Here is a 23,007-nt window from a genome sequence, read left to right on the forward strand (position 1 = left end):
GCAGCCTTTTCCCTAACCCCTGCTAAAAGGTTTAACAAAAAAAAAAAAAAAAAAAAAAAAAAAAAAAAAAAAAAAAAGGATTTGAAAGGAGGCCGAGGGGCTGGAGAGAGAAAATGCAATTTCCTTGTTGGCTTACCCGGCCAGCCCAGAGGCCTGATGCCCTGAGGGGATCTCGGCTGGCACAGAATTGTTGCCACAGGAGCTGGCTGGTGACAGGAACCAGTTTATATGGAGCTTTATGGGACAGTAATCTCAGTTCTCTTGGTTAAATGGCTGAGTGTTTGCAGAAGAGTGGCTGGCTCCTCCTACACTGCTCCAGTCCCAGAGTTGGGAGCACCAGCAGAGATTTCCCCATTTACACATCACTGTGCTTCCATTTTCCTCTGCTTCCACTGCCAGGGTGTTTGACTCCACGGGAGCTCCCCCAGGCTCCCACTGCCACGGCTCATCCCAGTTCCATGCCCACACCTGGTTTTCAAAGGAAAGGTCCCAAAAAAACTCCTCTAAAGCTGTCACTAAATGGCGACACACAGAGCACATATATGGACACAAAATATGTTATTTATTGTGAATTTTGCAAAGACACATTTAAGCAACAAAATATACATTTGTGAACCTTTAGTTTTATACATAACAATCTGCTACCATAGCAATAAATTAAATATACACTATTTACAACAAACATAGGTCACCAGAAACTACAAAGCACTGCCTCTCTACATCAAAAATAAACTTTGTCAGGTACATTTCTCCAAGATTTATTTTCACTCTATAAACTCTCTTCACATTCTGTGCTATAAATCCAGCATTCCCTTTGCAGGACATCGGCAGCGCTACATTCATTGAAGGCGACGAAAGCATGCTGGGGCTGGGGCTGGAGTTGGGGCTGGGGCTGGGAGCTGGAGTTGGGTTGGGGCTGGAGTTGGGTTGGGGCTGGAGTTGGGGCTGCAGCGGCAGCGGAGCGGCGAGAGCGCAGGCGGGACCCGCAGCGGTGCCGGGCTCTGCCCCGGCCTTGGGGCGGTACCGGCACCGAGCACCTCCTGCAGCCAAGAGATCCCGGCCTCAGGCACAGCCCTTGGTGGCAGAGAGATCCCTAGGCCCCTCACCTGCCGTTCTTGAAGACCCTCAAAACTCTGGGAAGAAACGGAGTTTGTGCTTAGGACGCCTTGCTTCCCTCAGAAAAAGCAATTCCGTGTTGTGCTTTGGCTCTGTGGGGTTTCAAGAAGATGCAAGTGCGTGCCAAGTGCTTTCCTGAAGGGAAGCCCGGCCAAGGCAGCTGCGCACCGGACCCGGAGGGAGGCGATGCCGCCGCAGGGGAAAGGTCCCGGCACAAGGACTCGGAGCCAGCGGCGCCAGGTGTGCAGCTGCACCTGAGCTGGCCTGAGCCGAGGGGCTGCAGCACGAGCAGGCAGGACCCGAACCCGGCAGAGGGGGAGCACCGCAGCAACAGAGACGCCTCTGCAGAGGGGCTCAGAGACCCCAGCAAGAGAGACACAGCGGGGGCTGCCTCATCACCCCCCTAAGGCGTTTCTGAGCCCCCTCTGCTCCCTGTGCCATGTCACTTCTGAGGAGGGCAGAAGCTGAATGCATGGAAACAGTGGAGTCAGAAAGGAAAATGCACTGCCCAGTAATTCTAGTGTCAGTTAAGGATCCTTTCCTTTATATATATAAATATATATATTTTATACATACATATATATATATATCTCCCTTTTATATATGTATAGATGTGTGTCACTTATAAGCACAAAACATTTTGCAAAATGTACACAGGAACACCTCCGCCCGCCGCTGGAAGCGCAGAAGTGCCCGGGATGTGCCAGGAGCCCTGCTGAGCCCAGCGGCGCCCCGGGGCACTCCAGGGCGGGAGCGGAGCGGGGCAGGCACACCCAGCCGCTGGGTTCCAGGCCTCGGAAACGTCCCGCAGGAGCCAAACCTCGTCCAGAGCCCGGCCCCTCCGGTGGGCTGGCAGAGAGACAAGCCCAGAGCACTGCAACTCTCCCTGAGGCTTCACACTGTTCTGCCTGTTAGTCCCATTCGAATAACTCCCAAATCAATCTAGGTCAAAAAGGAAAGCCACAGTTTCAAGTGGAAAAAAAAAAAAAAAACAACAAAACAACCAAAAATGGCAAACCAGCTGACAGTAGCCACTGCATCATCTGCTGAAAGATCTCATGGAGATCAACACCCACGGAATGACAACATCTACAGAACCGAGTGACTTCTCAGAGGGAAAAAACCCAGAGCAGACCCTGGGAGCAAGTCATTGCACCAGTCAGTGTTTGTGCAGCCTCAGGAAATCAGACCAAAGCTTCTAAGAGGAGAATTAGGGGTGGGTTTGAAAGTGCTACTGAAGCATCATCAAACAAGTGCTGAACAGCAGAGTGTGTGATCCTGAGACACCTACAGCTACAGGCTGGGCTGAGCACACTGCATGCTCCTCTTCCAAAGGAAACCCAAGGCTTAAACCCTACTGAAATGCAACTGGAGGGAGCAAGAGGGAGCATCCCCATGGGAGTTATTGATATTTACTAGTCTCACACAGCACTCAGGGCCGGTGAAACTGTTCCCTGCCTTTTCACAACTGTTCTCCTTCTTTAACCTGGTTCCCCCTCCATCATAGCTACAGCCTTGCCCCATGGATTAATTCCAGCAGCTGTGTGAACCGGCTTGTAAGGCTTGGAGAGCTCCTCCCTGCAGGACCAGGGTGAGCACAGCACGTCCTGCTCACCTGGGCTCCTCTCTGGCTGGGGAGAGCACAGGGAGGAGGGCAGGTGATGGTGGATCCTATAAGCACTTGCCCCAGAGAGAGGGGAGCCCCAGCCAGGGCACTGCCCAGGGCTGCTCCAGGAGCTGCTCCCCTGCCTCTGAAACCTCTGCCAGGTACTTTGGGCCTCTTGGAGCACCCACTGGGGGAAGGTGGCTTTGGCACTCAAAGTCCTGTTTTCAGCAGGAATCACAAACCTGAAGAACTGTGTTCACTTGAGACTGAGAGCCTGATTTCATAATGTCCAAAGGTCACAGGCTGGGGTACAGGGGGGAATATCTCTGCAGCATCATGGCCTATCTTCCAGAAAATGGGTAAGGGAAACCTATGAGCAATCTGAAATTTACGGACGGGATTCAGGAAACTTCACATGAAGTTCCATAAAAGAGCAAAAGGATTTCTTGGCATGTTGAGAGAGGTATTTCTGGGAAAGTTACCTTGCAGAATCTACAATCCTTTCAGAATAACAAGAATTTGCTCAAAAGCAGCAGGACAGACTCTGTAAGGGCTGGAGCAGCCTAAAGCCTCCCAAATCACCAGAGTTTTATGCATTTGCTTGCCTGGTGATCCAAGCCATAGGGCAAAGCAGACCCCACCAGGTAAATCCCCTCTGATTCCAGTTCTAGTACTAAGAAAAGCTAAAGCTGTAATACAGCACAGCTTTAGGTCACCTTTCCCAGGCCTGTGCTCAGTGTCAGGCAGGGACAAAGCAGGGAGGATGAACCTGCCAAGGAGGATGAGCTGGCTGCTGTCCCCAGCTCCCCTCCCTGGCCCAAGTCACTCACCTGCCTCTTGTGCAAGAAACTGAGCAAGTCTGGGGCGAGGGGCTGCCTTGGCCCCAAGAGTTTTGGGGTGTAGATAGGAGCTGGGGGATGGCTGGAGAGACCCTGCAGACTCCACTCCAGGGAGAGCTGCCCAGGACCCCCCCAGGGAGGTTTTGCCCCATTGTCCCCAGAGAAGAGCAACAGCAAATGATGGTGGAGGGCAAACTGCCCCAGAGCCACTAACACCTAACTTTGGCCTGACCCCCCACCCTGCAAAAAACAAACATAAACCTCTGATTCCCCACTGATAACTGCAAATAAAGCATGGAGGGACCTAAACTATGTGGAGGTCTCTCCTGCTGACCTTCTGCCCAAAAGGAGCTGCCAGGCAGCCCAGGGATGGGGGGATGGACGGTGCCCACCAGCTGCAGCACCCTGGGCAAGCACAGGGTGACCCAGAAGGGGACACGGCCTGGCCACGAGGGTGCAGCACAGGCAGGGACCCATTCCCCCTGCACACAGAGGGGGCACAGGGCTTGGGCTGCACAGGGGGACAGAGAAGGTGGCTGGTCCCAGTCAGGACAGGACTGCAGCAAGGTGAGAGCTCTTTTCTGGTGTGGCGGGCGAGGGCACCTCGCTGCCCATGGCCGGGGCCTGCGTGGTCCCATGGGGGGCTGAAGAGATTTCCCTTTGTTGAACATTCTGTGCAAAGGAGAAAAGGATAAAAGTCAGGAGCTTGAATATTCCCAGCCCTGAGGTGATGGCTATGAAGCACCTGTCCCAGGGAGGGAGCTGAGGCCATGGCAGTGCCCTTCCCCAAAAACCAGGCCACCCATCACTCCCTGGTTGTGGGAGAAGGAAACCCAGTGTTTGGGTGAAAATTGCTGCTTTTTGAGACCCATGCTTTCAGAAATGTAACTTTCTTTCATTTCAAGTTCTGTGGGCTCTTCTGCTCAGTTTGGATCTTCCTAATGACACCCTTAATTTCATGGAACAGAAGGAACCCAGTTAAATCCCACTGAGCTCCCTTTACCTCTGCCCATGAAATCCACCTCGTGTATCTTCCGTTTCCCCTTGGATTTTTGGAATGGGTAAGGGCCTGCACTGCCTTTCCCCCCAGTGCCCAGAGCACAGCACAGCAAACCCAAGATGGGCAGCAGTGCTTGACAGAGATTAATAGGGAAAAATGCAACCTGCTGGGCAGGGGCACCTGCCCTGGGAGCAGGGTGCTGCAGAAAGGAAGAACAGCACGGGGGGGTGCAGACTGCCATGGCTCCCTGCCCTTTCCCTCCCTCACCTACAGCAGCACCACGGTGTTCTAAGGCACAGCATGGATCCCATAAGCAGTAACAAGCAGAGTGAGCAGCTGTGGTTGGCTGAACACAGCTGGCCCCCAAAGAGCCTTTTTGACAAAACAAAACACACCAACACTGACCTGTGACAAGTTCATGACTTCCTCCTGCTAGTGGCCCTATGTGAAAGAACAGAACACAGAGTGGGTTGCAAACAAAGGGGCAAGAAGTCACAAAATCCCTTCCCTTTTCTCCCTCACAGCCCCAGAGCCCAGACCCCCATGCCAGGCAGGGGGGACACGGCTGACATCCCACCAGAGAGAGCCCTGGCACCTACCATGCTGGAGCTGCCATGGCTGAGCTTGTCAAAGCGAAACTTCAGGTTGGACCTTGGAGAATTTCTGTTCTTTAGATCTGCTGGAGGGAGAGGACAAACAAAGAACAAAAATAATAAACTGTGAACAAAAATATTTGCTGTAGTACTGGCTGCACTCGCCCAGCTAGGCACTTTAATAGGCTGTCAGGAGTGCTACCAATATTTAGTCTGCCTTGGCTGAATGTTTGGCAAAAGCTGTAGATTAAGTGTTTGCAATGGAACAAATTGAGGCTTAATTACATTTCACAGTCTTTCTCCTGGAAATGCCACTGAAAAGGCTACAAGGAATGACTGATCCATATAATGTAAGGGTGGATTTTCATGTTCTTGGCAGGAAAAATACAAAATAAACACTTCAAGCATTAAAAGGGGCTGGTTTAAGGGTTCAAAAAATCACTAATGAAGTAAGGAGGAGGACCTGTGGAGTGCTGAGACACAAAAAGCCTGCCTGCAGTCCATGGTCCCATTTTGCCTGCAACACTCCCAGTCACAGAGCTGTGTGGGTCTATTTGTGCTTCCTGGCTGTTTCCAAAACAGCTCCTCAGCTGACAGTGTGTCTCCACGTGGCTGCTGGTGCCTTGTGGCAGGCTCTCTGTGGCTCAAGGAGGCAGAGCCATGGGGATGTGTGGGCGAGGGGTACTGTGGCATCCCCCCTCTCACTGCACTGTCAGCACAGGATGGGCCAGCAGAGCTTTTCCTGCCTGTTTGGCCCTCCTGAGCTGCACCTCATTGTGCAAATCATCCAGCTGAAATGGATGGAGTTGGTGAGCGGGTTGGCAGGAGAGGAATGGAGCCAAGACCACGGGAAGCTGATTGTTGATTAAGTAATTGTGAGTCATAGCTCAGCCTCTGGAGACAGAGTTTCCACGACTACTGCACATGCCTGTCAGGGGAGACAGAGGGAACAAAGCCACAGCAAGAGCCACCTCTGCACTCTAATTGAGAAAGGAAACCAATTCCCCATGGAAGTAACTACAGCACATGGGGCCATCTCTCCAAGGAGCCCTGTCAGGATGGGGCTGCCCCACACCCCGTGGGTGCCTGTCCTGCCAGGGCGAGCACAGCTGCTGCTTCACCCTGGGCTCCTCCGTCCCGACCCACGCCACGGGGACCCAGGGGCTTTGCCTTTGGGTGGCTGCAGGAGCGAAAGGCAGAGCTGTGCCCGCTGGCTGTGACCCACCTGTGGGGCTCCTGCTCATGATGACAGGCGTGGCCGTGGCCCCCGCGCCAGGGCTCTCGCTGCCGGGCGAAGCGCTGTACACAAACACGTCCTGCTTGAAGGGTGACGCCGTGGAGGGCTGGCTCCCCTGCTCACAGAGACACGACGTGGCTTTTCCTGCAGCCGGGTCTTCCCCCACACCCTGCCAATGCCCCACTGCACCTGTGCCCACTGCAACTACTGGCCTGGGTAGAGCGAGCAGTGCCCAGGGCATTCCAAGGCTCAGTGGGGTGCCACAGAATCACAGAATGGTTTGGGTTCTTGGTTTGGAAGGGACCTCAAAGACCATCTAACCAGACCCTCCCTGCCATGGGCAGCGACACCTTCCACTGGAGCAGGTCGCTCCCAGCCCTGTCCAACACGGCTTTAGACACCTCCAGGGATGGGGCAGCCACGAGACCCCAGCAGGGTCGCAGCAGGCACACCAACCCTCCTCCTCTCCACAGCCAGAGATGGGCTGAGCCTCTCCACCAGCAGTGAGGAGGCACCTGGGGGCTGGCAGGCACTTGTCCCCCTCAGAGCCCAGAGGTCTGGAGGCAGCAGGGAGCCCGGGGAGTGGGCAGTGTGCCACAGGGAGGGTTTGGTACCTACCACGCTGTCGTACTCCTCCAGGGTCTCGCTCTCCCCCGCCGTGCTGCTGAAGCTGCTGGTGCTGGAGGAGGAACGGGAGATGTTCGACCGCCCGTTCTCTTTCAGCTTGATAAAAGGCCTAGAGAGAGGCGGAACGGAAGGAAGGGCGCGTGGCTGTCACCAGGGAAGCGCGTCCCTTGGACTGTGACGGGGGACAGACCCTCCTGCACACCCCCGGAGCAGAGTGCTGCCCTAGGAATGAACCTTTTGGGGTGCCTCAGCACATAACCACTTCCAAAGGCGTGGGAAAAGGCATTGGGTGGGTGCCCAGCAGGAAACCCTGGGTGGAGCTGACTTCGCCTTGGCAGGGAGGAACAGGCACAGCAGCCTTCCATGTCCTGAGGATTCGGGCAGCCTCGGTCAAACGCTGCTCTTTGCTCTTCTTTGTAAAGACCAAAGGGGAGCTGGGCTCAAGAATCACCAGAATCTTTTCTCCCTTAATATCAAACTTACTTACAGTAAAATTTAGATCTGGTTTTGTTTGACAAATTCCTTGACGTCTGCTGAGCTGTGGTGGAAGGAGGATGGGCTCCTCCTGGCTCACCTGTCTTTGTTGGGGCATATTTCAGGGGAGCTGGGGTTGGATGAGGTTTCAGATTTCATCTCTTGAGAAGAATGTCCCAAATCTGGTGTCTTCTGGGCTCCAGAAACACTGTCGCTAGGGCACAAAGAGACAGGTTGCAAGAGTTAACCAAGAGACTTAAAAAGGATGGTCAAACTGAACTAGCTGACACCAACCATAACCTGCGAGAGTGGCAGAGGCTCTACAGGCACCAGCACAAACTCACCACCTGGTCCTGCTCTCCGCCTGGCTCTCTGACGTCGTGTGCAGGCGAGGGAACAGCCCTGAGCGGCGCTTGATGGGGCTCCTGGACTGGTTCTTGGCAGCAACAGCGGGGACAGGGGGCTGGGAGCAGAGAACAATCTGGGTTTGAGAGCACAGCTCTCTCCTGGAACTTCAGACACTAAACATCCTGCGAGGAACTGCGCTGCCTGTGCATCTAAAAACCCCACAATGCCAGAACTTCTCTTCTATCTCAGTTCACTTTGGGGCCAAAACCCCAGGAAGCTTATCTTTGGTTCTTCCACAAAATTAGCCCAACTTGAATGAGGCATCCAAATCCACAGCCAGCTCCAGCCGCCCCCTCACCCTGACCCTCGCTGCCCATGCAGGGGACGAGCTGGCAAGCTGCATCAGTGGAACGCAGTGACCTGTCAGGCTGTGGAGGGGTGGGAAGAGGAAGGGACAGAGGGACACGTGGAGATGCTCACCGAAAAGGTGGTCTTGGTCACCTCGCCGCTGTTGTGTGCAATGCCCCCGCTGAGGCTGCCTGGGATGCCACTGCCATGGTGCTTCTTCTGGCTGCCCACCATGGTCTCCATGGAGTGGCTGCGCACCCGGATGGCTCTCTGTGGCACAGGGGACAGCAGGTCATCACCTGTGGGGCACCGTCCCCAGAACTCCTCCCCAGCTTCAGGTCTTCCCCAGGCACAAGGGAGAGCAACCTGTCTGTGCCTCCCCGAGAGCAAGAACACCCCAACAACAGCACAACTCGTGACAGCAGCCCTGGCAGGTGCAGCTGAGCATGGGCTGCCCTCGGGGAGCCCCACAGCCACCACAGGATCAGATTTTCTCCCCATTGCTCTGTGATATCAAGGACTCCATCTCCGGGACCAGGGGATGCAGACACAAGCCCCAAGCCCTGCCTCCTGCCACTCTCCCAGACCCCTTGTCAGGAATAGGGACCACAGCCAAGCTAAAAGCCATGTTTGTGTGCATACCCTCCACAATTCTGCCTGACTCAAGAGAGGACAGATCCTCTTCTGCCTTTCTTGCACCTCTCCTGAACTTCTCCAGCCTGTCCCAAAATAGCCCCTGAGCTGGAGGCTTCACAGCCACATGAAAGTGCTTCTGTTCTTCAACAAGTGACTGCTTGAGAATACATTTAGCCTGAACCCCTGATGTGGCCTCTGGTTTGGTCTATCCACCTCTGGAAGGGATGGGAGGTGAGCAGTGCACCACTGGCCCCAGGGCAGCCACAGGCTCTCCCTGCTCCTGTGGATCTCCCTTTCTGCACGTCCCTTCCCTCACTCTTCACATCAGCAACCTTCTCCTCTCAGCTATTCCCTCAGCCACGGCTCCTCCAGCCCCTCAATCCCAGCCCAGAGCCATGGCAGCCCAAATTCCTGAGGGTGCCAGCACTGTATCTGCAGCATGCAGGCTGTTTGCTGCTGGCTCTGGGGGTCATGGAGCCACAGGTGGACCTGTACCAGGCTAAGAGGAAGCTGCAGCCCTGAACTCTCGCCGAGCCTGCAGTGCTGAAAACCACAGCCCCAACAGCCCCTCCTGCCCAGCCAATAATGAACATCAAGCAAGAGTCCATCAGACTGAATTTATTTGGGTCAGCAGCACTGACATACAATTAGAAGTTGTTCTTATGTAAAAGTGATCAGCTCCTTTGCTGCAAAGCAGCAGCCACAGGCACTCACACTCTGCAGGCTCCTGTCCAGGGCTGTGGAACTCTGTGGGGTTCCCCAACACCCCAGCCCTGAGGAGTGGCTCCTGTCCCCACAGAAGAGGCAAAGGCACCTCTCACTCACTCAGAGCCCAGCAGAACTGAGCTCTGCTCACCTCTGAGAACTGGTCCCCAGGTGGCCTGGCCAAGGGGATGGGTCTGTAGGCTGGGTCTAGGTGCAAGGCAGCGGGCAAAAAGATATGGTGGGGACCAGGTGTGAGCCCTGCAGCCCTCCTGTACCATGGGGACCAGGTGTGAGCCCTGCAGCCCTCCTTTATGGTGGGGGCCAGGTGTGAGCCCTGCAGCCCTCCTTTACCGTGTGTGCTCCCCGTCACTCCCAGAGCACGTGGTGCAGGATGTAAGCCAGCAGGCAGCCCAGCAGCGCAGGCCCGAGGTGCCCCACACAGACCATGGGGCTCACCTCCCACCCCAGCACTCCCTGCAATGCCAAGAGAGCACGGTGTGTCTCCTCACACACACAAAGTGGGCCAGAACATCACTGCTTAACCTCAGCGTTGAGAGCCTGACGTGAACGCTGAGATGATGACTGACTGCACAGCAGTGCCCTTCCTACACGTCTCACACTGGAACAGGACACATCTGAGCCTCTGCAGAGGGGTCTGGGGAGCTGTGCACCCCTCCTCCCCAGCCTCATCCTCCAGGTGCTCATTCACCAGTCTCACTTCTCTGTGCTACAGAAACAGCCATGCCTGAGATAGCAAGAGCTGTCCCAGCAGGCACAGCCAGGACAGGCCCCTGCCCAGACAGTGACAGCCACCCAGCACCAGCCCCTCCGTGCTGCAGGGCAGCACGGCCACAGACACCTGGCAATGGTACCCTCAGGTGCTGCCCCTCCATCTCGAAGGGTGTCCCTGCTGCCCAGCCAGTCACTGTCCCTACTGCCAGTGGCTGCTCAGAGTTTCTCCACAGCACTTTACCCGTTCCTTTTCCTCCAGTCCACACCACCTGCTTTCCCTCCCATTCACCCAGTCTCCCTGGCACACTCAGCACCACTTCCCCACTCCACACCCAGCACGTTCTATCTTCTGTTTTAAGTACAATGATTACCACCCCCACCTGCTTGCTGTGGCAGCTGCCCTGGGCACCCCTCCTGATCCCTGTCCCACAGCAGTGCCAGCCAGCAGCCAGAACACGAGCAGGACATGTCCTGTCACAGCAGAGCCCAGCTGCAGGCACACTCTGTGGCAGGGGACTGGGCCTGAGCTGAGACCCCTCTGGGGACACAAAAAAAGCTGCAGCACACTGGTAGAGAGGTGCTCAGGAGCTCCGGAGAAGTCACCCCAATGGGGACACTAACCAACAATGCAACCATGCCAGCTTTTGCTTGCTCCCTCTGGGACCAGCTTGGGCACTTGGCAGGCTGAGCAGGCAGTGGTGGCAGCAGCCCCCACCTCCTCTTGCCACCCTCGGGGGACATCTCTTGTCCCCCAACCTGCACTCTGCCAACCCCAGGTGCATTTTAGCCCCGCTGCTGGCAAGGGCTAGGCTTTACCTTGAAAGACTCCAGGAAGCCTCCATGACCCCCATTCTCCAGCTTGTCCTCCTCGGGCCCCAGCCCCAGCATGGTCTGGGTGTGCCCGTGCAGCTCGTCGTGGAGATTGTCCAGCAGGGCAGCCCGTGTCCGGTCCTGCGGGAGAGCCACGGCTCAGCCCGAGCCCAGGGAGGAGCAGGGGATCCACGGCTCAGCCCGGGCTCCAGGGAGGAGCAGGGTATCCACGGCTCAGCCCGGGCTCCAGGGAGGAGCAGGGGATCCACGGCTCAGCCCGGGCTCCAGGGAGGAGCAGGGGATCCACGGCTCAGCCCGAGCCCAGGGAGGAGCAGGGGATCCACGGCTCAGCCCGAGCCCAGGGAGGAGCAGGGATCCACGGCTCAGCCCGAGCCCAGGGAGGAGCAGGGGATCCACGGCTCAGCCCGAGCCCAGGGAGGAGCAGTGCATACACGGCTCAGCCCGGGCTCCAGGGAGGAGCAGTGCATACACGGCTCAGCCCGAGCTCCAGGGAGGAGCAGTGCATCCACAGCTCAGCCCGAGCCCAGGGAGGAGCAGGGGATCCACGGCTCAGCCCGGGCTCCAGGGAGGAGCAGTGCATCCACGGCTCAGCCCGAGCCCAGGGAGGAGCAGGGGATCCACGGCTCAGCCCGGGCTCCAGGGAGGAGCAGTGCATCCACGGCTCAGCCCGAGCCCAGGGAGGAGCAGGGGATCCACGGCTCAGCCCGAGCCCAGGGAGGAGCAGTGCATCCACGGCTCAGCCCAGGCTCCTCGAGGGCAGAGCTGCCCCACGGTCACCACGCTCTCACGCCTGTGAGCACTGACCCAGCTCAGCAGGGAAAGGCGGCTTTGGGGAGGAGTGGGACAACTCCTCAGAGCTGCTCAGGCAGGGACACGTGGCCAGCATTACCTCCAGCTTGGCAAACTTGTCGGACTTGCAGCAGGCGTTCTCAGCATTGATGAGCTTGGTCAGCAGGAACTCCCGGAACTCGGGGCTCTGCAGGGACAGAACCGAGGCAGAAAACACCCACCGTTTTAGGACTCTGTATCTCTGGTAGCACAGCTGTACCAACCCAAAACACAGCACCTGGCAGTGCCTCCAGGTGAGGAAGCATTGGTGGAAAAGCCCAGGTGGGTTTGAGGTGCTTGCCTGCACCAACACAGCGCCTCAGCACCAGAGCTGCTGCTGCCGCCTTGCTCAAGTAATGCCATGCAGTGGTGCATGGCCACTCACCCTACCATAAACACCAGGGGCCTCAATGGAAACCAAAATTAGTGCAGGTCAGTTCCAGAAGTGCTGTTTCCCCCAAGTGGTGTGCTTGGAAACACCTTGGACACGCACATCTACATTTTCACAGTTTGGAACACGCCTCCCTCTCAGCCCCTACCTTCTGGAACACCGGTGGGCTCGGCAGGGGTGGGCCAAAGGAGGGAACGTCTTCCCGGGCTGTGACTGACACCTGAGGAGTCAAGAGACATGTTATTCCCACAGGGGCAGCAGGATAACAGGGTTCATGCCACCTACACCCAGGTGATATGTCAGACTGTTCCAAGGCACATTCAAACGCTGAGGATCAGCAAAACTGTTTAACAAATGAGCTGTTTTACAAACACATATTTTCTGTATTGCTGTCTGTGTACACACACGTTATGTCACGGTGCATACATAACACACCTATGTGCACATGTGTGTGTGCTCAGCACACAGGTACAAGTCTCCACCAGGCCTAACACTGACTGCATCACTGAGCACAGGGTAAGTGCCCAGGGCAACCTGTGCCAGGGCCTCACCACCCTCAGAGGGAAGAATTTCCTCCTAATCTCTAACCCTACCTTTGCAAGTGGGAAGCCGTTCCCCCTTGTTCTGTCTCTGCGTGCCCCTGCCAAAAGATGCTGAAGCAAAGCTGGGTGGGTGACACTGGCACTGCCCTCACCTTGTAGGCCGTATTGTCCGCCTCGGGGTTCTCCACCTGCACCACGATGTAGGCGTGCAGGAAGTTGGAGGCAATCATGTCTGGCACAAATGGTGTGTTCTCCTCTTGGAAGATAATTGCCACAATGTCGTTGCCAATGTGCCTCTTCCTCTGGAGCTAAGCAGGAAGGGAGAACGCGGGGTCAGTAACCCAGGCAGCTCTGCTCCTGCGGGAGCAAGTGCCAGTCCCGTGCTGGGGAGCCAAGCAGCCTCGTCCCATGGGGCCAGGGCCCAGCAGGGCCACAGCCCTGGGCAGGGCCAGAGCCCCGGGCAGGGCCACAGCCCAGGGCAGGGCCGCAGCCCAGGGCAGGGCCGCAGCCCAGGGCAGGGCCACAGCCCAGGGCAGGGCCACAGCCCCGGGCAGGGCCACAGCCCAGGGCAGGGCCGCAGCCCAGGGCAGGGCCACAGCCCAGGGCAGGGCCACAGCCCAGGGCAGGGCCACAGCCCAGGGCAGGGCCACAGCCCCGGGCAGGGCCACAGCCCAGGGCAGGGCCGCAGCCCAGGGCAGGGCCACAGCCCCGGGCAGGGCCACAGCCCAGGGCAGGGCCACAGCCCCGGGCAGGGCCGCAGCCCCGGGCAGGGCCGCAGCCCCGGGCAGGGCAGCGTCAGCGCATCCCCATTCAGACCCCCCTGTGCAAGCAGCCACGTCTCTCTTACTTGTTGTGTGTCTCCTTCGGTAAAAGGCAGCTTTGTAGAGACATGAAACATTATCTCCCTGTCCCTGAACACCGTGTACACAGACTCCACTCCCGTCTGCCCATGGCTGACATCCAGGCCTCCTCGAAAACTGGAGATCAAGGGAGAGGCGGAGAGAAACTAAGAGATGTTAATTGAAAGCTTCACAGAGAGCACCAGCGGCCGTCAGGGGACAGGCTGATGAACAGCCCAGCTCATTTATCTTTATCTAGCAGCGAGCAAATGGGAAAGAACAAACCGTGCGTCATGTGCTGTAACCAGCCATCGCTGCCACCAGCCCGAGACACAGCGTGCACTGAAGGCAGGGCTGGGCAGCCAGGGCTGACCCCAGCCATGGGCACGAGCTGTGGCCTCACCAGCAGTGGGGGTCTCTGCCTGCACTGTGGCTGCTGCAGGGACTGCACCCGTGGCTGAGCCACACACCAGGCTCGGCACATTTCCACAGACTGCCTTCCATCTATGGCTGAATATAGCCAGACTTTATCACAACCTCAAAGCTGCAGGAAAAGAAATTTTTCTCTCTTGGCAACTCCAATTTTTTTTAACTCCCCCAGCTTTGAAAAACAAGCCAAAACTATATTTGCTTCTGCTCCGCACATCCCGCTCATGAGCGAGATGACTTCTGTTCTCACACGTAGATATTTTTACATATGACATGGTCTCTTGCTAATGTATTTGTAAAATCATCCTTTTTATTTAACTTACCCTTTGAAGTCCTGGAGAGTTATGGTGTCTCCCAGAAAACTTAAGAAGTTCTTGAAGGCAGTGCTCTCTTCATTATTGCCAAACAGCTCCTCCTCTTGGGTCTACAAAACACAGGGTGCATCTGCTGACAGCCCCAATTTCCCTGCCTGCCCAATTCCCTGCCACCTCCAGCTCCATCCACAGGGTCCCTGGGGTCTGACCAGCACCTTGTTTCATGGTGTCCTGCCCAGCCACAGGCTGCTCCCCAGCTGGCACCACCACTTTCACCACCAGCCACCAGCACCATCCACGGGCTGCTCAGCCCGCTCAGCGACCAGGACAGCCCAGGGCAAAGCTGCTGAGAGCCTCCTCTGAGCCCCAGCAAGGACCTTAGGATAATATCCAGGAAACACCAAACCAGAATCCTCTGTTGAAAAATCCCCAATCATCTCCTGCTTGCTGTATTTCAAAGCAATGAGAGCCTAATTATGGCCTTGCAGGAGTCACTCAATCCAACCCAAAATGCAACATGCAGAGTGCCTGTCAGAGTAATTCTCAGTGAGTTCTGAGGCTGAGTTCTGCTCTCCCCATCCAGAGTCCCCCTGCTAATGACAGCATTTTCAGCAAGTGCCTCTCTTCAGAGCCCACAGTCCCTCCAGACAAAAGTAGCTGTTTAGCTGTCTAAACATATATCTGATTAAAATACCACGCCTGCTAAAATCCATTTTCACATCCGCTTTTCCCTACAGCAGCTTGTGGGCTGATTTCCATACTGAGACTTTTCAGTCAAATCATTTTTTAATGAGTGGGGAAAACATCCGAGCAATGAGAAACACAGTCAGTGAGGATATCCAGTGCCACGAGCTGCTGCACATGGAAGAATTAAGGCCAGAGTTAAGCCTGTGCTCGTGAAATGTGGATCCCTGATGCACATGCTCCATGAAAGCAGCGTGGGGACAACTCACCTGCCTGAACTTCTGATAGATCACACCAAACTTGAACGTGTTGTTGACCTCATGCTCATCATAAGACACTATCATCTGGGATGCCTGCAGGAAAGCAAAATGCCAGTTGTTTCATCTGGTGGTTCAAAATGTGATGGCCAAAAGATCCATGGTGAGGGGTGAAGAGAGCCCACCAGAGCTGCAGCAGTGTGCAACAACAGCTGGGCAGCATCAGGGGAGTGAAAGAAGCCAAATTCCCACATAATTAGGCTAAAAGTTTTCAACAGTGGCTCTGGGTGTGTTTCTCAGTGTCCCTGCAGAACACACGATCAACTTGGGCAAGTCACCTCACCTTGGGGTAGAGAACCGGGTTAAACTTCAGCCCAGAGGCATCATCACAGAAGGCCTGTGGGCAAGGGGAAAGAGCAGTCAGTGCCAGGACCTTGGCCAAAACTTCAGCCACGAATATCTTATAAAGAAACCAATTGCAGCCTCCAATAGCAGGAGCTCCCCAATTCACACCCACCATTGGGATGCCCCATGGCCTGGCTGGCCCCAGCTGAGGATGCAGCAAGCCAAGTCCCAGGTCCCTCCAAGCCAAATGAGGTTTCCTTGCAGGAAACCAACAGCAGGGCAAGCACACAGCACCACCCAAGGGCCCCTTGGCCTGAGAGCCCAGCACATCCCAGCACTGGCACAGGCTTTGCTGCACAAGTTCCAGCCAGGCCAGGCAATTCACCTTTGCAATCTGGGGGATACTTGGGAGTTTGCTGAATCCTGCCAACGGAATCCTTTCATGCAATGTCTTCACTTTGGACCTAGCAAAGAAACAACAAGCAGACAGATATCAGAGAGTGTCTGCAGCAAAGCAACACCCACTGTTGGGAAACACAGTTGTGCTGCGTTTGTTGGGCTTGGTTAGTGAGCAAAGGCTCTATTTGTCCTCTCATCTCTTAAAATATTCATAGTTCAAGGGAAATGACACAATGGCTCAGACATGCTGGGTCCTGTCAGCTTATGTAGGGATGGTGAGAGAAGTGACTGGTGTTATCCCAGGGAGGATTAAACCACAGAGGTTTATGTTCAGTTCCAGCAGGTTTAGTGACAGATCAAAGTCTCACGTTCATTATCAGGTTTAGGCAGTCGCAGCACAGAAACACAGGGATGCTGCCACTGCCTCCCATCCCACCCAGAGCCCCTCCACGTGCTGCCAGTCCAGCTCAAGCACTTGCTGTACAAACAGAACCAGGGACACCCAAAGAGAGAATATTTTGTTAAACAAAGATTTTTTCTTTCCTGTACCTGAGTATAACCCTTAAATATTCTGTGCCATCTGTCTCCTCGCATTTGACAGAAAGGATCAGATTTCCAAGGCTGCTGGCTGTACAGTAGAAATTTAAATGATCCTAAAAATAGAAAACAGCACGTTAGCAGCCGGGAAGCAACTCGCCGATGGCAAGGACACTGCCTGGACCCTCACCTGCTAGCCAACACCCTCCCGTCACTCACCCTGCACCCCCTTGCCAGGAGCAGGCCTGTGAGCAAGTGGGCAGGGGCTGCCACACAGGCCCCTATGTCTGGCCGAGCTCCAGGGCAGGAGGCTCAGAGCCAACACCCCCACTGCTGTCACAGGAAACCTGTGGGGCCAGGGGCAAAGGCCACAAGTGTGGCCATCGCTGCCATGCTGGGAACCCACCAGTGCTCCACTCCCTGCAAGGTGGGAAATGTAAAACTTGCCCATTTTGCTCTCAACTGGAGAGTTTTCCCAGTCAAAGGTGTGCAACTGTGAGCCCCGAGGGGCGGAGGAGCCCACCTTCCCCAGGAAATGCTTGCGGTAGGCTCTGGCCTCCCCCTTGCACTCCAGCTTGTAGCCATAGGTGCTGGGGCTGAGGTTTTCCTCCTCCTCCTCGCAGATGCTGCTGTCAGATGAGGTGGGTGTGCCAAGGTTTTCTGGGTCTTCTATCCAGTATCCCCCAAACTGGGGCAGGATGATCAGCGGGTATGGGCTACCCTTCTCCAGGATCTGCAGAGACACGTGCCATGAGGGGTCAGGCAGGAGAGGGGTGTGGATGTGGGATGCAGAGCACTGCTTCATGTTTTGCCCCCCTACTGCAGCAAACCCCAGCCCTTGCACCTGGAGGGACAAGCCCAGCCCCTCTCTGAAACCTCTTCTCTGTCACAGAAGAGGGCACATGATACTGAGGAAAAGCCAGAAACCACAAAGGCAGGGAGGAGGAACATGCTTTGTGTAGCTCCTCTCAGAAACAGAATCTCCACCAATTCCTCTGCCAGCAGCAATTTTGGAAAGGCATTCACCAGAAGGTGTTCAGGGGGTTCAGGGCACCCACCTCATCGATGCTGGGGTATGGGATGTAGTCTTCCTGGAAAAAGGAACCAAAACATCATCTATGACCATCTGCTCCCCACCAGCTGTCCCTTAAAACCCCAGCCCTGCCCACCCAACCCAGGGAGCACCTCCAGCACCTGCTGGTCCCTCGCAGGAAGGCACCAGTGCAGGCTAAGTCCTGCCTAAAGGGAGTTCCTCTGCTGGTGCAACTTCCCAGTGCAGTGGCAAACCCCAAGCCTTTTGCACAGCTGGAAGCTGAAATGCTCTGGTCTGGACATAAAGCTGGATTAGGGATTTACAGGCACCGTGCTCCCATCTCTGAAAGGCAATTCAATCAGTGCCTTTTTTTTAGGATAACATCTAAATCCTTTCCAGCCCTTTGAGTGACCACAACAAACCTCTGAGATGGGGGGGACACTTGAAGAGATCCCCTCAAGAAACAAAAATCAACTAACCTTGTGTTTTTGGCCTCCAGACCTCTGTTCTTCCAGTTTTGGTGCCTGTTTGGAACAAAATGAATGCATCAAACAATTTAGATACTTTTACCCACACAGGGGGTCAGTCCACCAACATGAGGGTATTTTTCTACATGGAGATCCCTCTAACCCAAGTGGCTGGAAGGTGAGGTCTGTTCCTGGGATGGGCCCTCTGCCCTCAGGGGCTCTGCTGGGGCCAACATCCCGAGTTACTGGCATGCACACTGCTGCTCACCTGCATTTTCTCCAGCATTTCGAAGAATTCTGCCGACTGAAAAGAAAAGAAGGAAATCTACTGTTCGATTAAAGCAGACACAAGGCAAGCCAGTCCAAGCCACACCACAGCAGGCACACTGGACCCCCACCCGAGCACTTGTCCTGCTCCCTGAATGCGACCAGGCAGCTGGTTCCCACCAGGCCCCATGTGGGGCTCAGCATCATTGCTGCAGCTGCCCTTGCCAGAAGCCCTCGACCCCCAGAAATGCCGAGCTCTGAGCACGTTTGATCAGGGTCCTGAATCATTTATTTTCTTCATCACAGCAGCACTGGTGAAGCCCAGTGCAGGGTTAATCCCCGCTGGCCACAAGAGCCAAAGAGATTACTGAGCTGCTCCTATTAGAATCCCTGTTTCTCTGCCTGGCTCAGGAGTGCCGCGGCAGGAGCCGCAGCCACCGCGCACACAGGACGAGCACCCTGGGTGACACGGAGGGGGGGTCAGGGACAAGAACCCACCAGGGTGGGCACAGCCCACCATCGCCAGAGCTGCCGGCTCAGCCGCGCTCCCTCTGCGACGGGAACTCCAGGTAACCCCGCTCCGGATCCCCCTGCGCTGCCCAGCGGGGCCCGTGCGGTGCGGCCGGTGCTCCGTGCGCTGCTCGGGGCCGCCCTTCCCGCACAGCGCCCGCAGCAGCTGGGCTTGCCGGACAGTCCTGATCCCTCTCCCAGCTCTTGCTGCCGTCAGGTACACACAAACCACCCAGCCAAACTGCGGCTGTGAGTGCCGCACTCCCGGTAAGCCCCTAAGTGGCTTTTTGGAGGCGTGGTGCCCCCGGCCCGTCCCTTCTCTCTGCCCTCCTTTTACCGGGCCGGGTTTGCTCCCGGCGCGGACCAGGAGCGGCCGGGCCACGGCAGCGCCGACAGCCCCAGGGGCCACGGAAAAGCGGGATCAGCAGCTCCCATCCTACCGGCTGCCAGAAACGGTTTGCGGGAGAGACATGCGAGATTTGGGGCCAAAAAATGGGGTCATGGTAACGAGGGGAAAGGCAAGGGGGATGATTTTTAGTGAGCACTTAGAATACACTGAATTTCTCAAAAGACAAAAAATAAAGGAAAAAATAGGAGGGGATGAAGAAATGAAAATCAAAGGAAAAAAAGTCTGAGAGAAAATTTTTCCTTTAATATTTGTGGTGAGCAAAGGTCGGATTTACAGCACGAGCAGTCTATGGCTGCCAGCACAGGTGGGGCAGCTGTGGCTCAGACACAACCCTGGCTGTTTCCAGCTTTAGACCGTGCCCCTCCTTACCTAACACACTTGCGGGAGTCAAAAAGAAAAACCCCAGGCGCAGACAGCTCTGTGCCCACAGCGGAATACTCTTTTTAAAAAGTCTGGATTCTGTTTATCTCCAGGTACAAACGTTCTTGGGTAGTTTCATGTCCTGCTCTACCAGTAGCCAGAGCCAAGACCTGACTCCATGGTGGCACGGGACCCAGCTGCTACAGTGAGCCCCACAGAAAATGCCACATGTACTGAGCAAGGCACGCAGCTCTTCAGAGAGCTGTGCACACCTAGAGCCAGCTTTCCTGGGCCACAAAGGAAAGGACGGAAAGAAAACCCTGCAGCAGGCAGGAGCAGAGTGGAGGGCAGCAAGCAGAGCTGTGCACCCCTCCCCAGCACTGTCCCCCACGTGTCGCAGCCCCGGAAGAAATCTATTACCTTCCCGGCATCGTTCCCCGCCTGCATCAGCCGCACAGGCAGAGCTCCTCACGGGCACCCAGCGGGAGCACCAGCCCGGCCATCCTGCCCGGCCCCGCCTCCCTTCGGGAATGCTTCCTCAAGCCAGAGGCACAGCAGGACAGCCGTCTTGTTATTTCAAAGGGTGGCTCCCCTGGGAGGCAAAGTGCCCCGAACAGGCTGGGCGGGAAGCAGGAGGGGTCTGCGGGGGACAGGCAGGTGCCTGCGCAGCTCAGGGTGCCCGGGCACAGCGCCTGCCTCGTGCCGGCACAGAGCCACCCGGCACGGGGCTGGGGACGGTCACCGGGAGGGAATCACCCTGGGAATCGCACAGAGCCACCCGGCACGGGGCTGGGGACGGTCACCGGGAGGGAATCACCCTGGGAATCGCACAGAGCCACCCGGCACGGGGCTGGGGACGGTCACCGGGAGGGAATCACCCTGGGAATCGCACAGAGCCACCCGGCACGGGGCTGGGGACGGTCACCGGGAGGGAATCACCCTGGGAATCGCACAGAGCCACCCGGCACGGGGCTGGGGACGGTCTCTGGCAGGGAAGCGGCCCCGGGACCCAGCGCCCTGCCTGGCAGCGCCGCTCGCGGTTGCGTAACGGGAGTGTCGGTGCGGGACGGGCCGGCGCGCAAGGCCCGCCACCGCGGCTGGAGAGGAACGGCGTCGGAACAGGCTGCCGGCTGGATTCCAGAAACCACCTACTGCTGCTCCTGTGGGAACAGCCCTAATCCGTGCAGCCGCTGCCTTGGAAGTGCTGCTCCCCACCAGCCTGGCTTTCCAAACCCGGGCCCGGCTTTGAAAAGCACTCTCACCTTCATGGTCGGGGGGGCCGTCAGGGGGGGCGACAGGGGCCGCTCCGGGACGGTCACATCCGTGCTGTTCAGCAGCTCCTGTTTCCTGGAAAACCAAATACAGGCATGTCAGCTCTCCCGTGCCCAAGCCAGCACACCAGGCAGGAGATAAGGGTTATCTCTCTTGGCAAAGCCGTGGTGTGCAGCTGCCTGTACAGTAATACCTGGAATCTGAGAAAAAACCCAGCAGACAGTGTGAGAAGGTGATAAAAGTCATCAGAAGAGCCCGTGCCCAGGGTGGGCTGGGAGTCTCTATGTGTGATGCTGGTGGTGCAGGGACAGCAGAGCTGGGCTCCTGTGACAGGAACCAGCCATCCCCACGGCTTCCCTCCCTCTGGCACCCTCCCCACCTGGGCAGGACCTGCGGCTGAGCAGCCCTCTGGCAGCAAAGGAGGCTCAGGGACACCCCAGCACAGCTTTGGAAGGACCAGGGACCCAGCTGAGTGCCCCTTTGCCAACACGGCACCTGGCACCAGATTCTGAAGGACCAAGAGCCATCATGAAGATGCAAGACCCCAGGAAAGCAGAAAGCAGCCCCTGTGCCACGGAGCTGTCAAAACAGCCCCCCCAAGAGTCCCCCAAGCTTTGGAAAAGTAGGGCCTCAGCCCTCCCCTGAACAAATTTCCCACCCCTGTCACCCGGCAGCTCCCGGGCAGGCAGCCACGCCAGCATGCAGCAGCACTGCCAGATGCTCCTCCGGGAGTCAGAAAATCTGAGATTTAATTTAGTTTCCTCTTGTCCCTGCCAGGTTAGTCCTGCAGAAACCGGGCCAAAATGTCCAACTGTTTATCTCGCTGTAACGAGGTTTGGTTCCCATGGCAGCGCGCCCCGGGATGGCTCCGATCCCGCCGGGCCTCTCCAAAACACACAGCTCCTGCCACAGGGTGCACCCCAGCCTCTGCCAGCACTCGCCCTCACCACAGCCCCAGCACCCCGGGCCCTGCCCTCCCAAGCCCCAGGGTTTGTGACAGCAGGTGACAATCACCTGCTGGTCATGGGGAAGCAGTGCCTGCAGCCCCTCCTCAGCAGGGCCCACGGAGGTGCTGAGGGGATCAAGTGGGGAGGCAGCAGAGATGCTGGGAAGGCAAAGTGGGACCAGCAGCCTCATCCTACTCACAGCCAGGGGAGTCATGGCACCACCTGGGCTGTGCCAGCAACACGGGCTTAGCCAGAGGCACTGGGGGCACTACCCACTGCACTGTGTGCAAATGTGAATCCAGACCAAGAACTGGTGTCTCACATTACATCAAATCAAAGTAAATCTTCTCTCTCTCTTTTTCCTGTCAGAGCAGGTTAAATTTACATTGTTACACCTCATTTGAGCTCCTGGCATCTTCCAGTTTTTCAATGCAAGAAATTAACTGGAGCAATGTGGGGCAATAGCAGGGTTCCCATCCTGCCCACCCATACTGTTTATCAAGCCTCTTCCCTCTCTGCTCTCCACAACCTCACCATGCCTCTGCTGCTGAAAAATGCCGAGGATGACAGATTTTCCTTGTTTGCTCTTTGACTTTCTAGGACACTAAAGCACAGCCTGATCTGGAGCAAACCACTCATCCTCTGCTCTCCTTGCTTTGAACCCTGAGCTCTGCCTGATTGCACTCAGCTGCACAGTGGCCTCAAAGGCATAAAACAGATACGACTTTGAAAAGATTAAAGTTACAGGGATGCACACAAATAATTTGATTTGATCTGGGATTTGTAGTGGGTTGCCATAGCATCATATTCTAAGTATTATAAAATCACCCAACTTAACAACATGTTCCTCTGTCACATGCTGGCTGCTTCTTTGGGGCCAAACTGCTGGAACTGCTCCTGCAGTTCCGGGAGAGCAAAACAAGCCCATCCCCAACGACTGCTTGGAACGGGCCTCTGCGCTGAGAATCTGTTTTGGTAAAGTCCAGCCACAGACGCCGATGATTCAGCCCGCCATCAGCGCCGGGGTCAAGGGCCGGCGCCCATCTCCCAAACGGACTGCCCTCGGGGGATGCTAAATGAATCAG

General features: G+C 56.3%; 1 protein-coding gene across 15 annotated transcripts in view; it reads right to left on the minus strand.

Annotated features, from left to right (window-relative positions):
* Positions 1-541: 541 nt before the first annotated feature.
* Positions 542-23,007, minus strand: part of RAP1GAP2 (RAP1 GTPase activating protein 2) — a 54,114-nt gene continuing 31,648 nt past the window's right edge. For 6 of the 15 annotated variants that reach the window (XM_050981845.1, XM_050981851.1, XM_050981852.1 and 3 more), the window contains 23 exons: positions 20,966-21,050; positions 18,426-18,461; positions 18,170-18,214; positions 17,716-17,748; positions 17,181-17,390; positions 16,670-16,773; positions 16,107-16,185; positions 15,720-15,773; positions 15,389-15,472; positions 14,445-14,545; positions 13,701-13,830; positions 13,006-13,161; positions 12,460-12,531; positions 11,982-12,068; positions 11,078-11,212; positions 8,321-8,458; positions 7,837-7,955; positions 7,593-7,706; positions 7,010-7,127; positions 6,380-6,506; positions 5,161-5,240; positions 4,967-5,002; positions 542-4,233 (listed from right to left, as the gene is read on the minus strand). In XM_050981845.1, coding sequence (XP_050837802.1) covers positions 4,994-5,002; positions 5,161-5,240; positions 6,380-6,506; positions 7,010-7,127; positions 7,593-7,706; positions 7,837-7,955; positions 8,321-8,458; positions 11,078-11,212; positions 11,982-12,068; positions 12,460-12,531; positions 13,006-13,161; positions 13,701-13,830; positions 14,445-14,545; positions 15,389-15,472; positions 15,720-15,773; positions 16,107-16,185; positions 16,670-16,773; positions 17,181-17,390; positions 17,716-17,748; positions 18,170-18,214; positions 18,426-18,461; positions 20,966-21,050 — 2,116 coding nt within the window. In that variant the 3' untranslated portion in view covers positions 542-4,233; positions 4,967-4,993. Of the gene's footprint in view, positions 4,234-4,966; positions 5,003-5,160; positions 5,241-6,379; positions 6,507-7,009; positions 7,128-7,592; positions 7,707-7,836; positions 7,956-8,320; positions 8,459-11,077; positions 11,213-11,981; positions 12,069-12,459; positions 12,532-13,005; positions 13,162-13,700; positions 13,831-14,444; positions 14,546-15,388; positions 15,473-15,719; positions 15,774-16,106; positions 16,186-16,669; positions 16,774-17,180; positions 17,391-17,715; positions 17,749-18,169; positions 18,215-18,425; positions 18,462-20,123; positions 20,864-20,965; positions 21,051-23,007 lie in introns of those variants that run through there. The other 9 variants (XM_050981846.1, XM_030232331.2, XM_050981856.1 and 6 more) reach the window with 6 other exon arrangements.

Source organism: Serinus canaria, chromosome 19, assembly GCF_022539315.1.
Source record: "Serinus canaria isolate serCan28SL12 chromosome 19, serCan2020, whole genome shotgun sequence".
NCBI lineage: Eukaryota > Metazoa > Chordata > Aves > Passeriformes > Fringillidae > Serinus > Serinus canaria.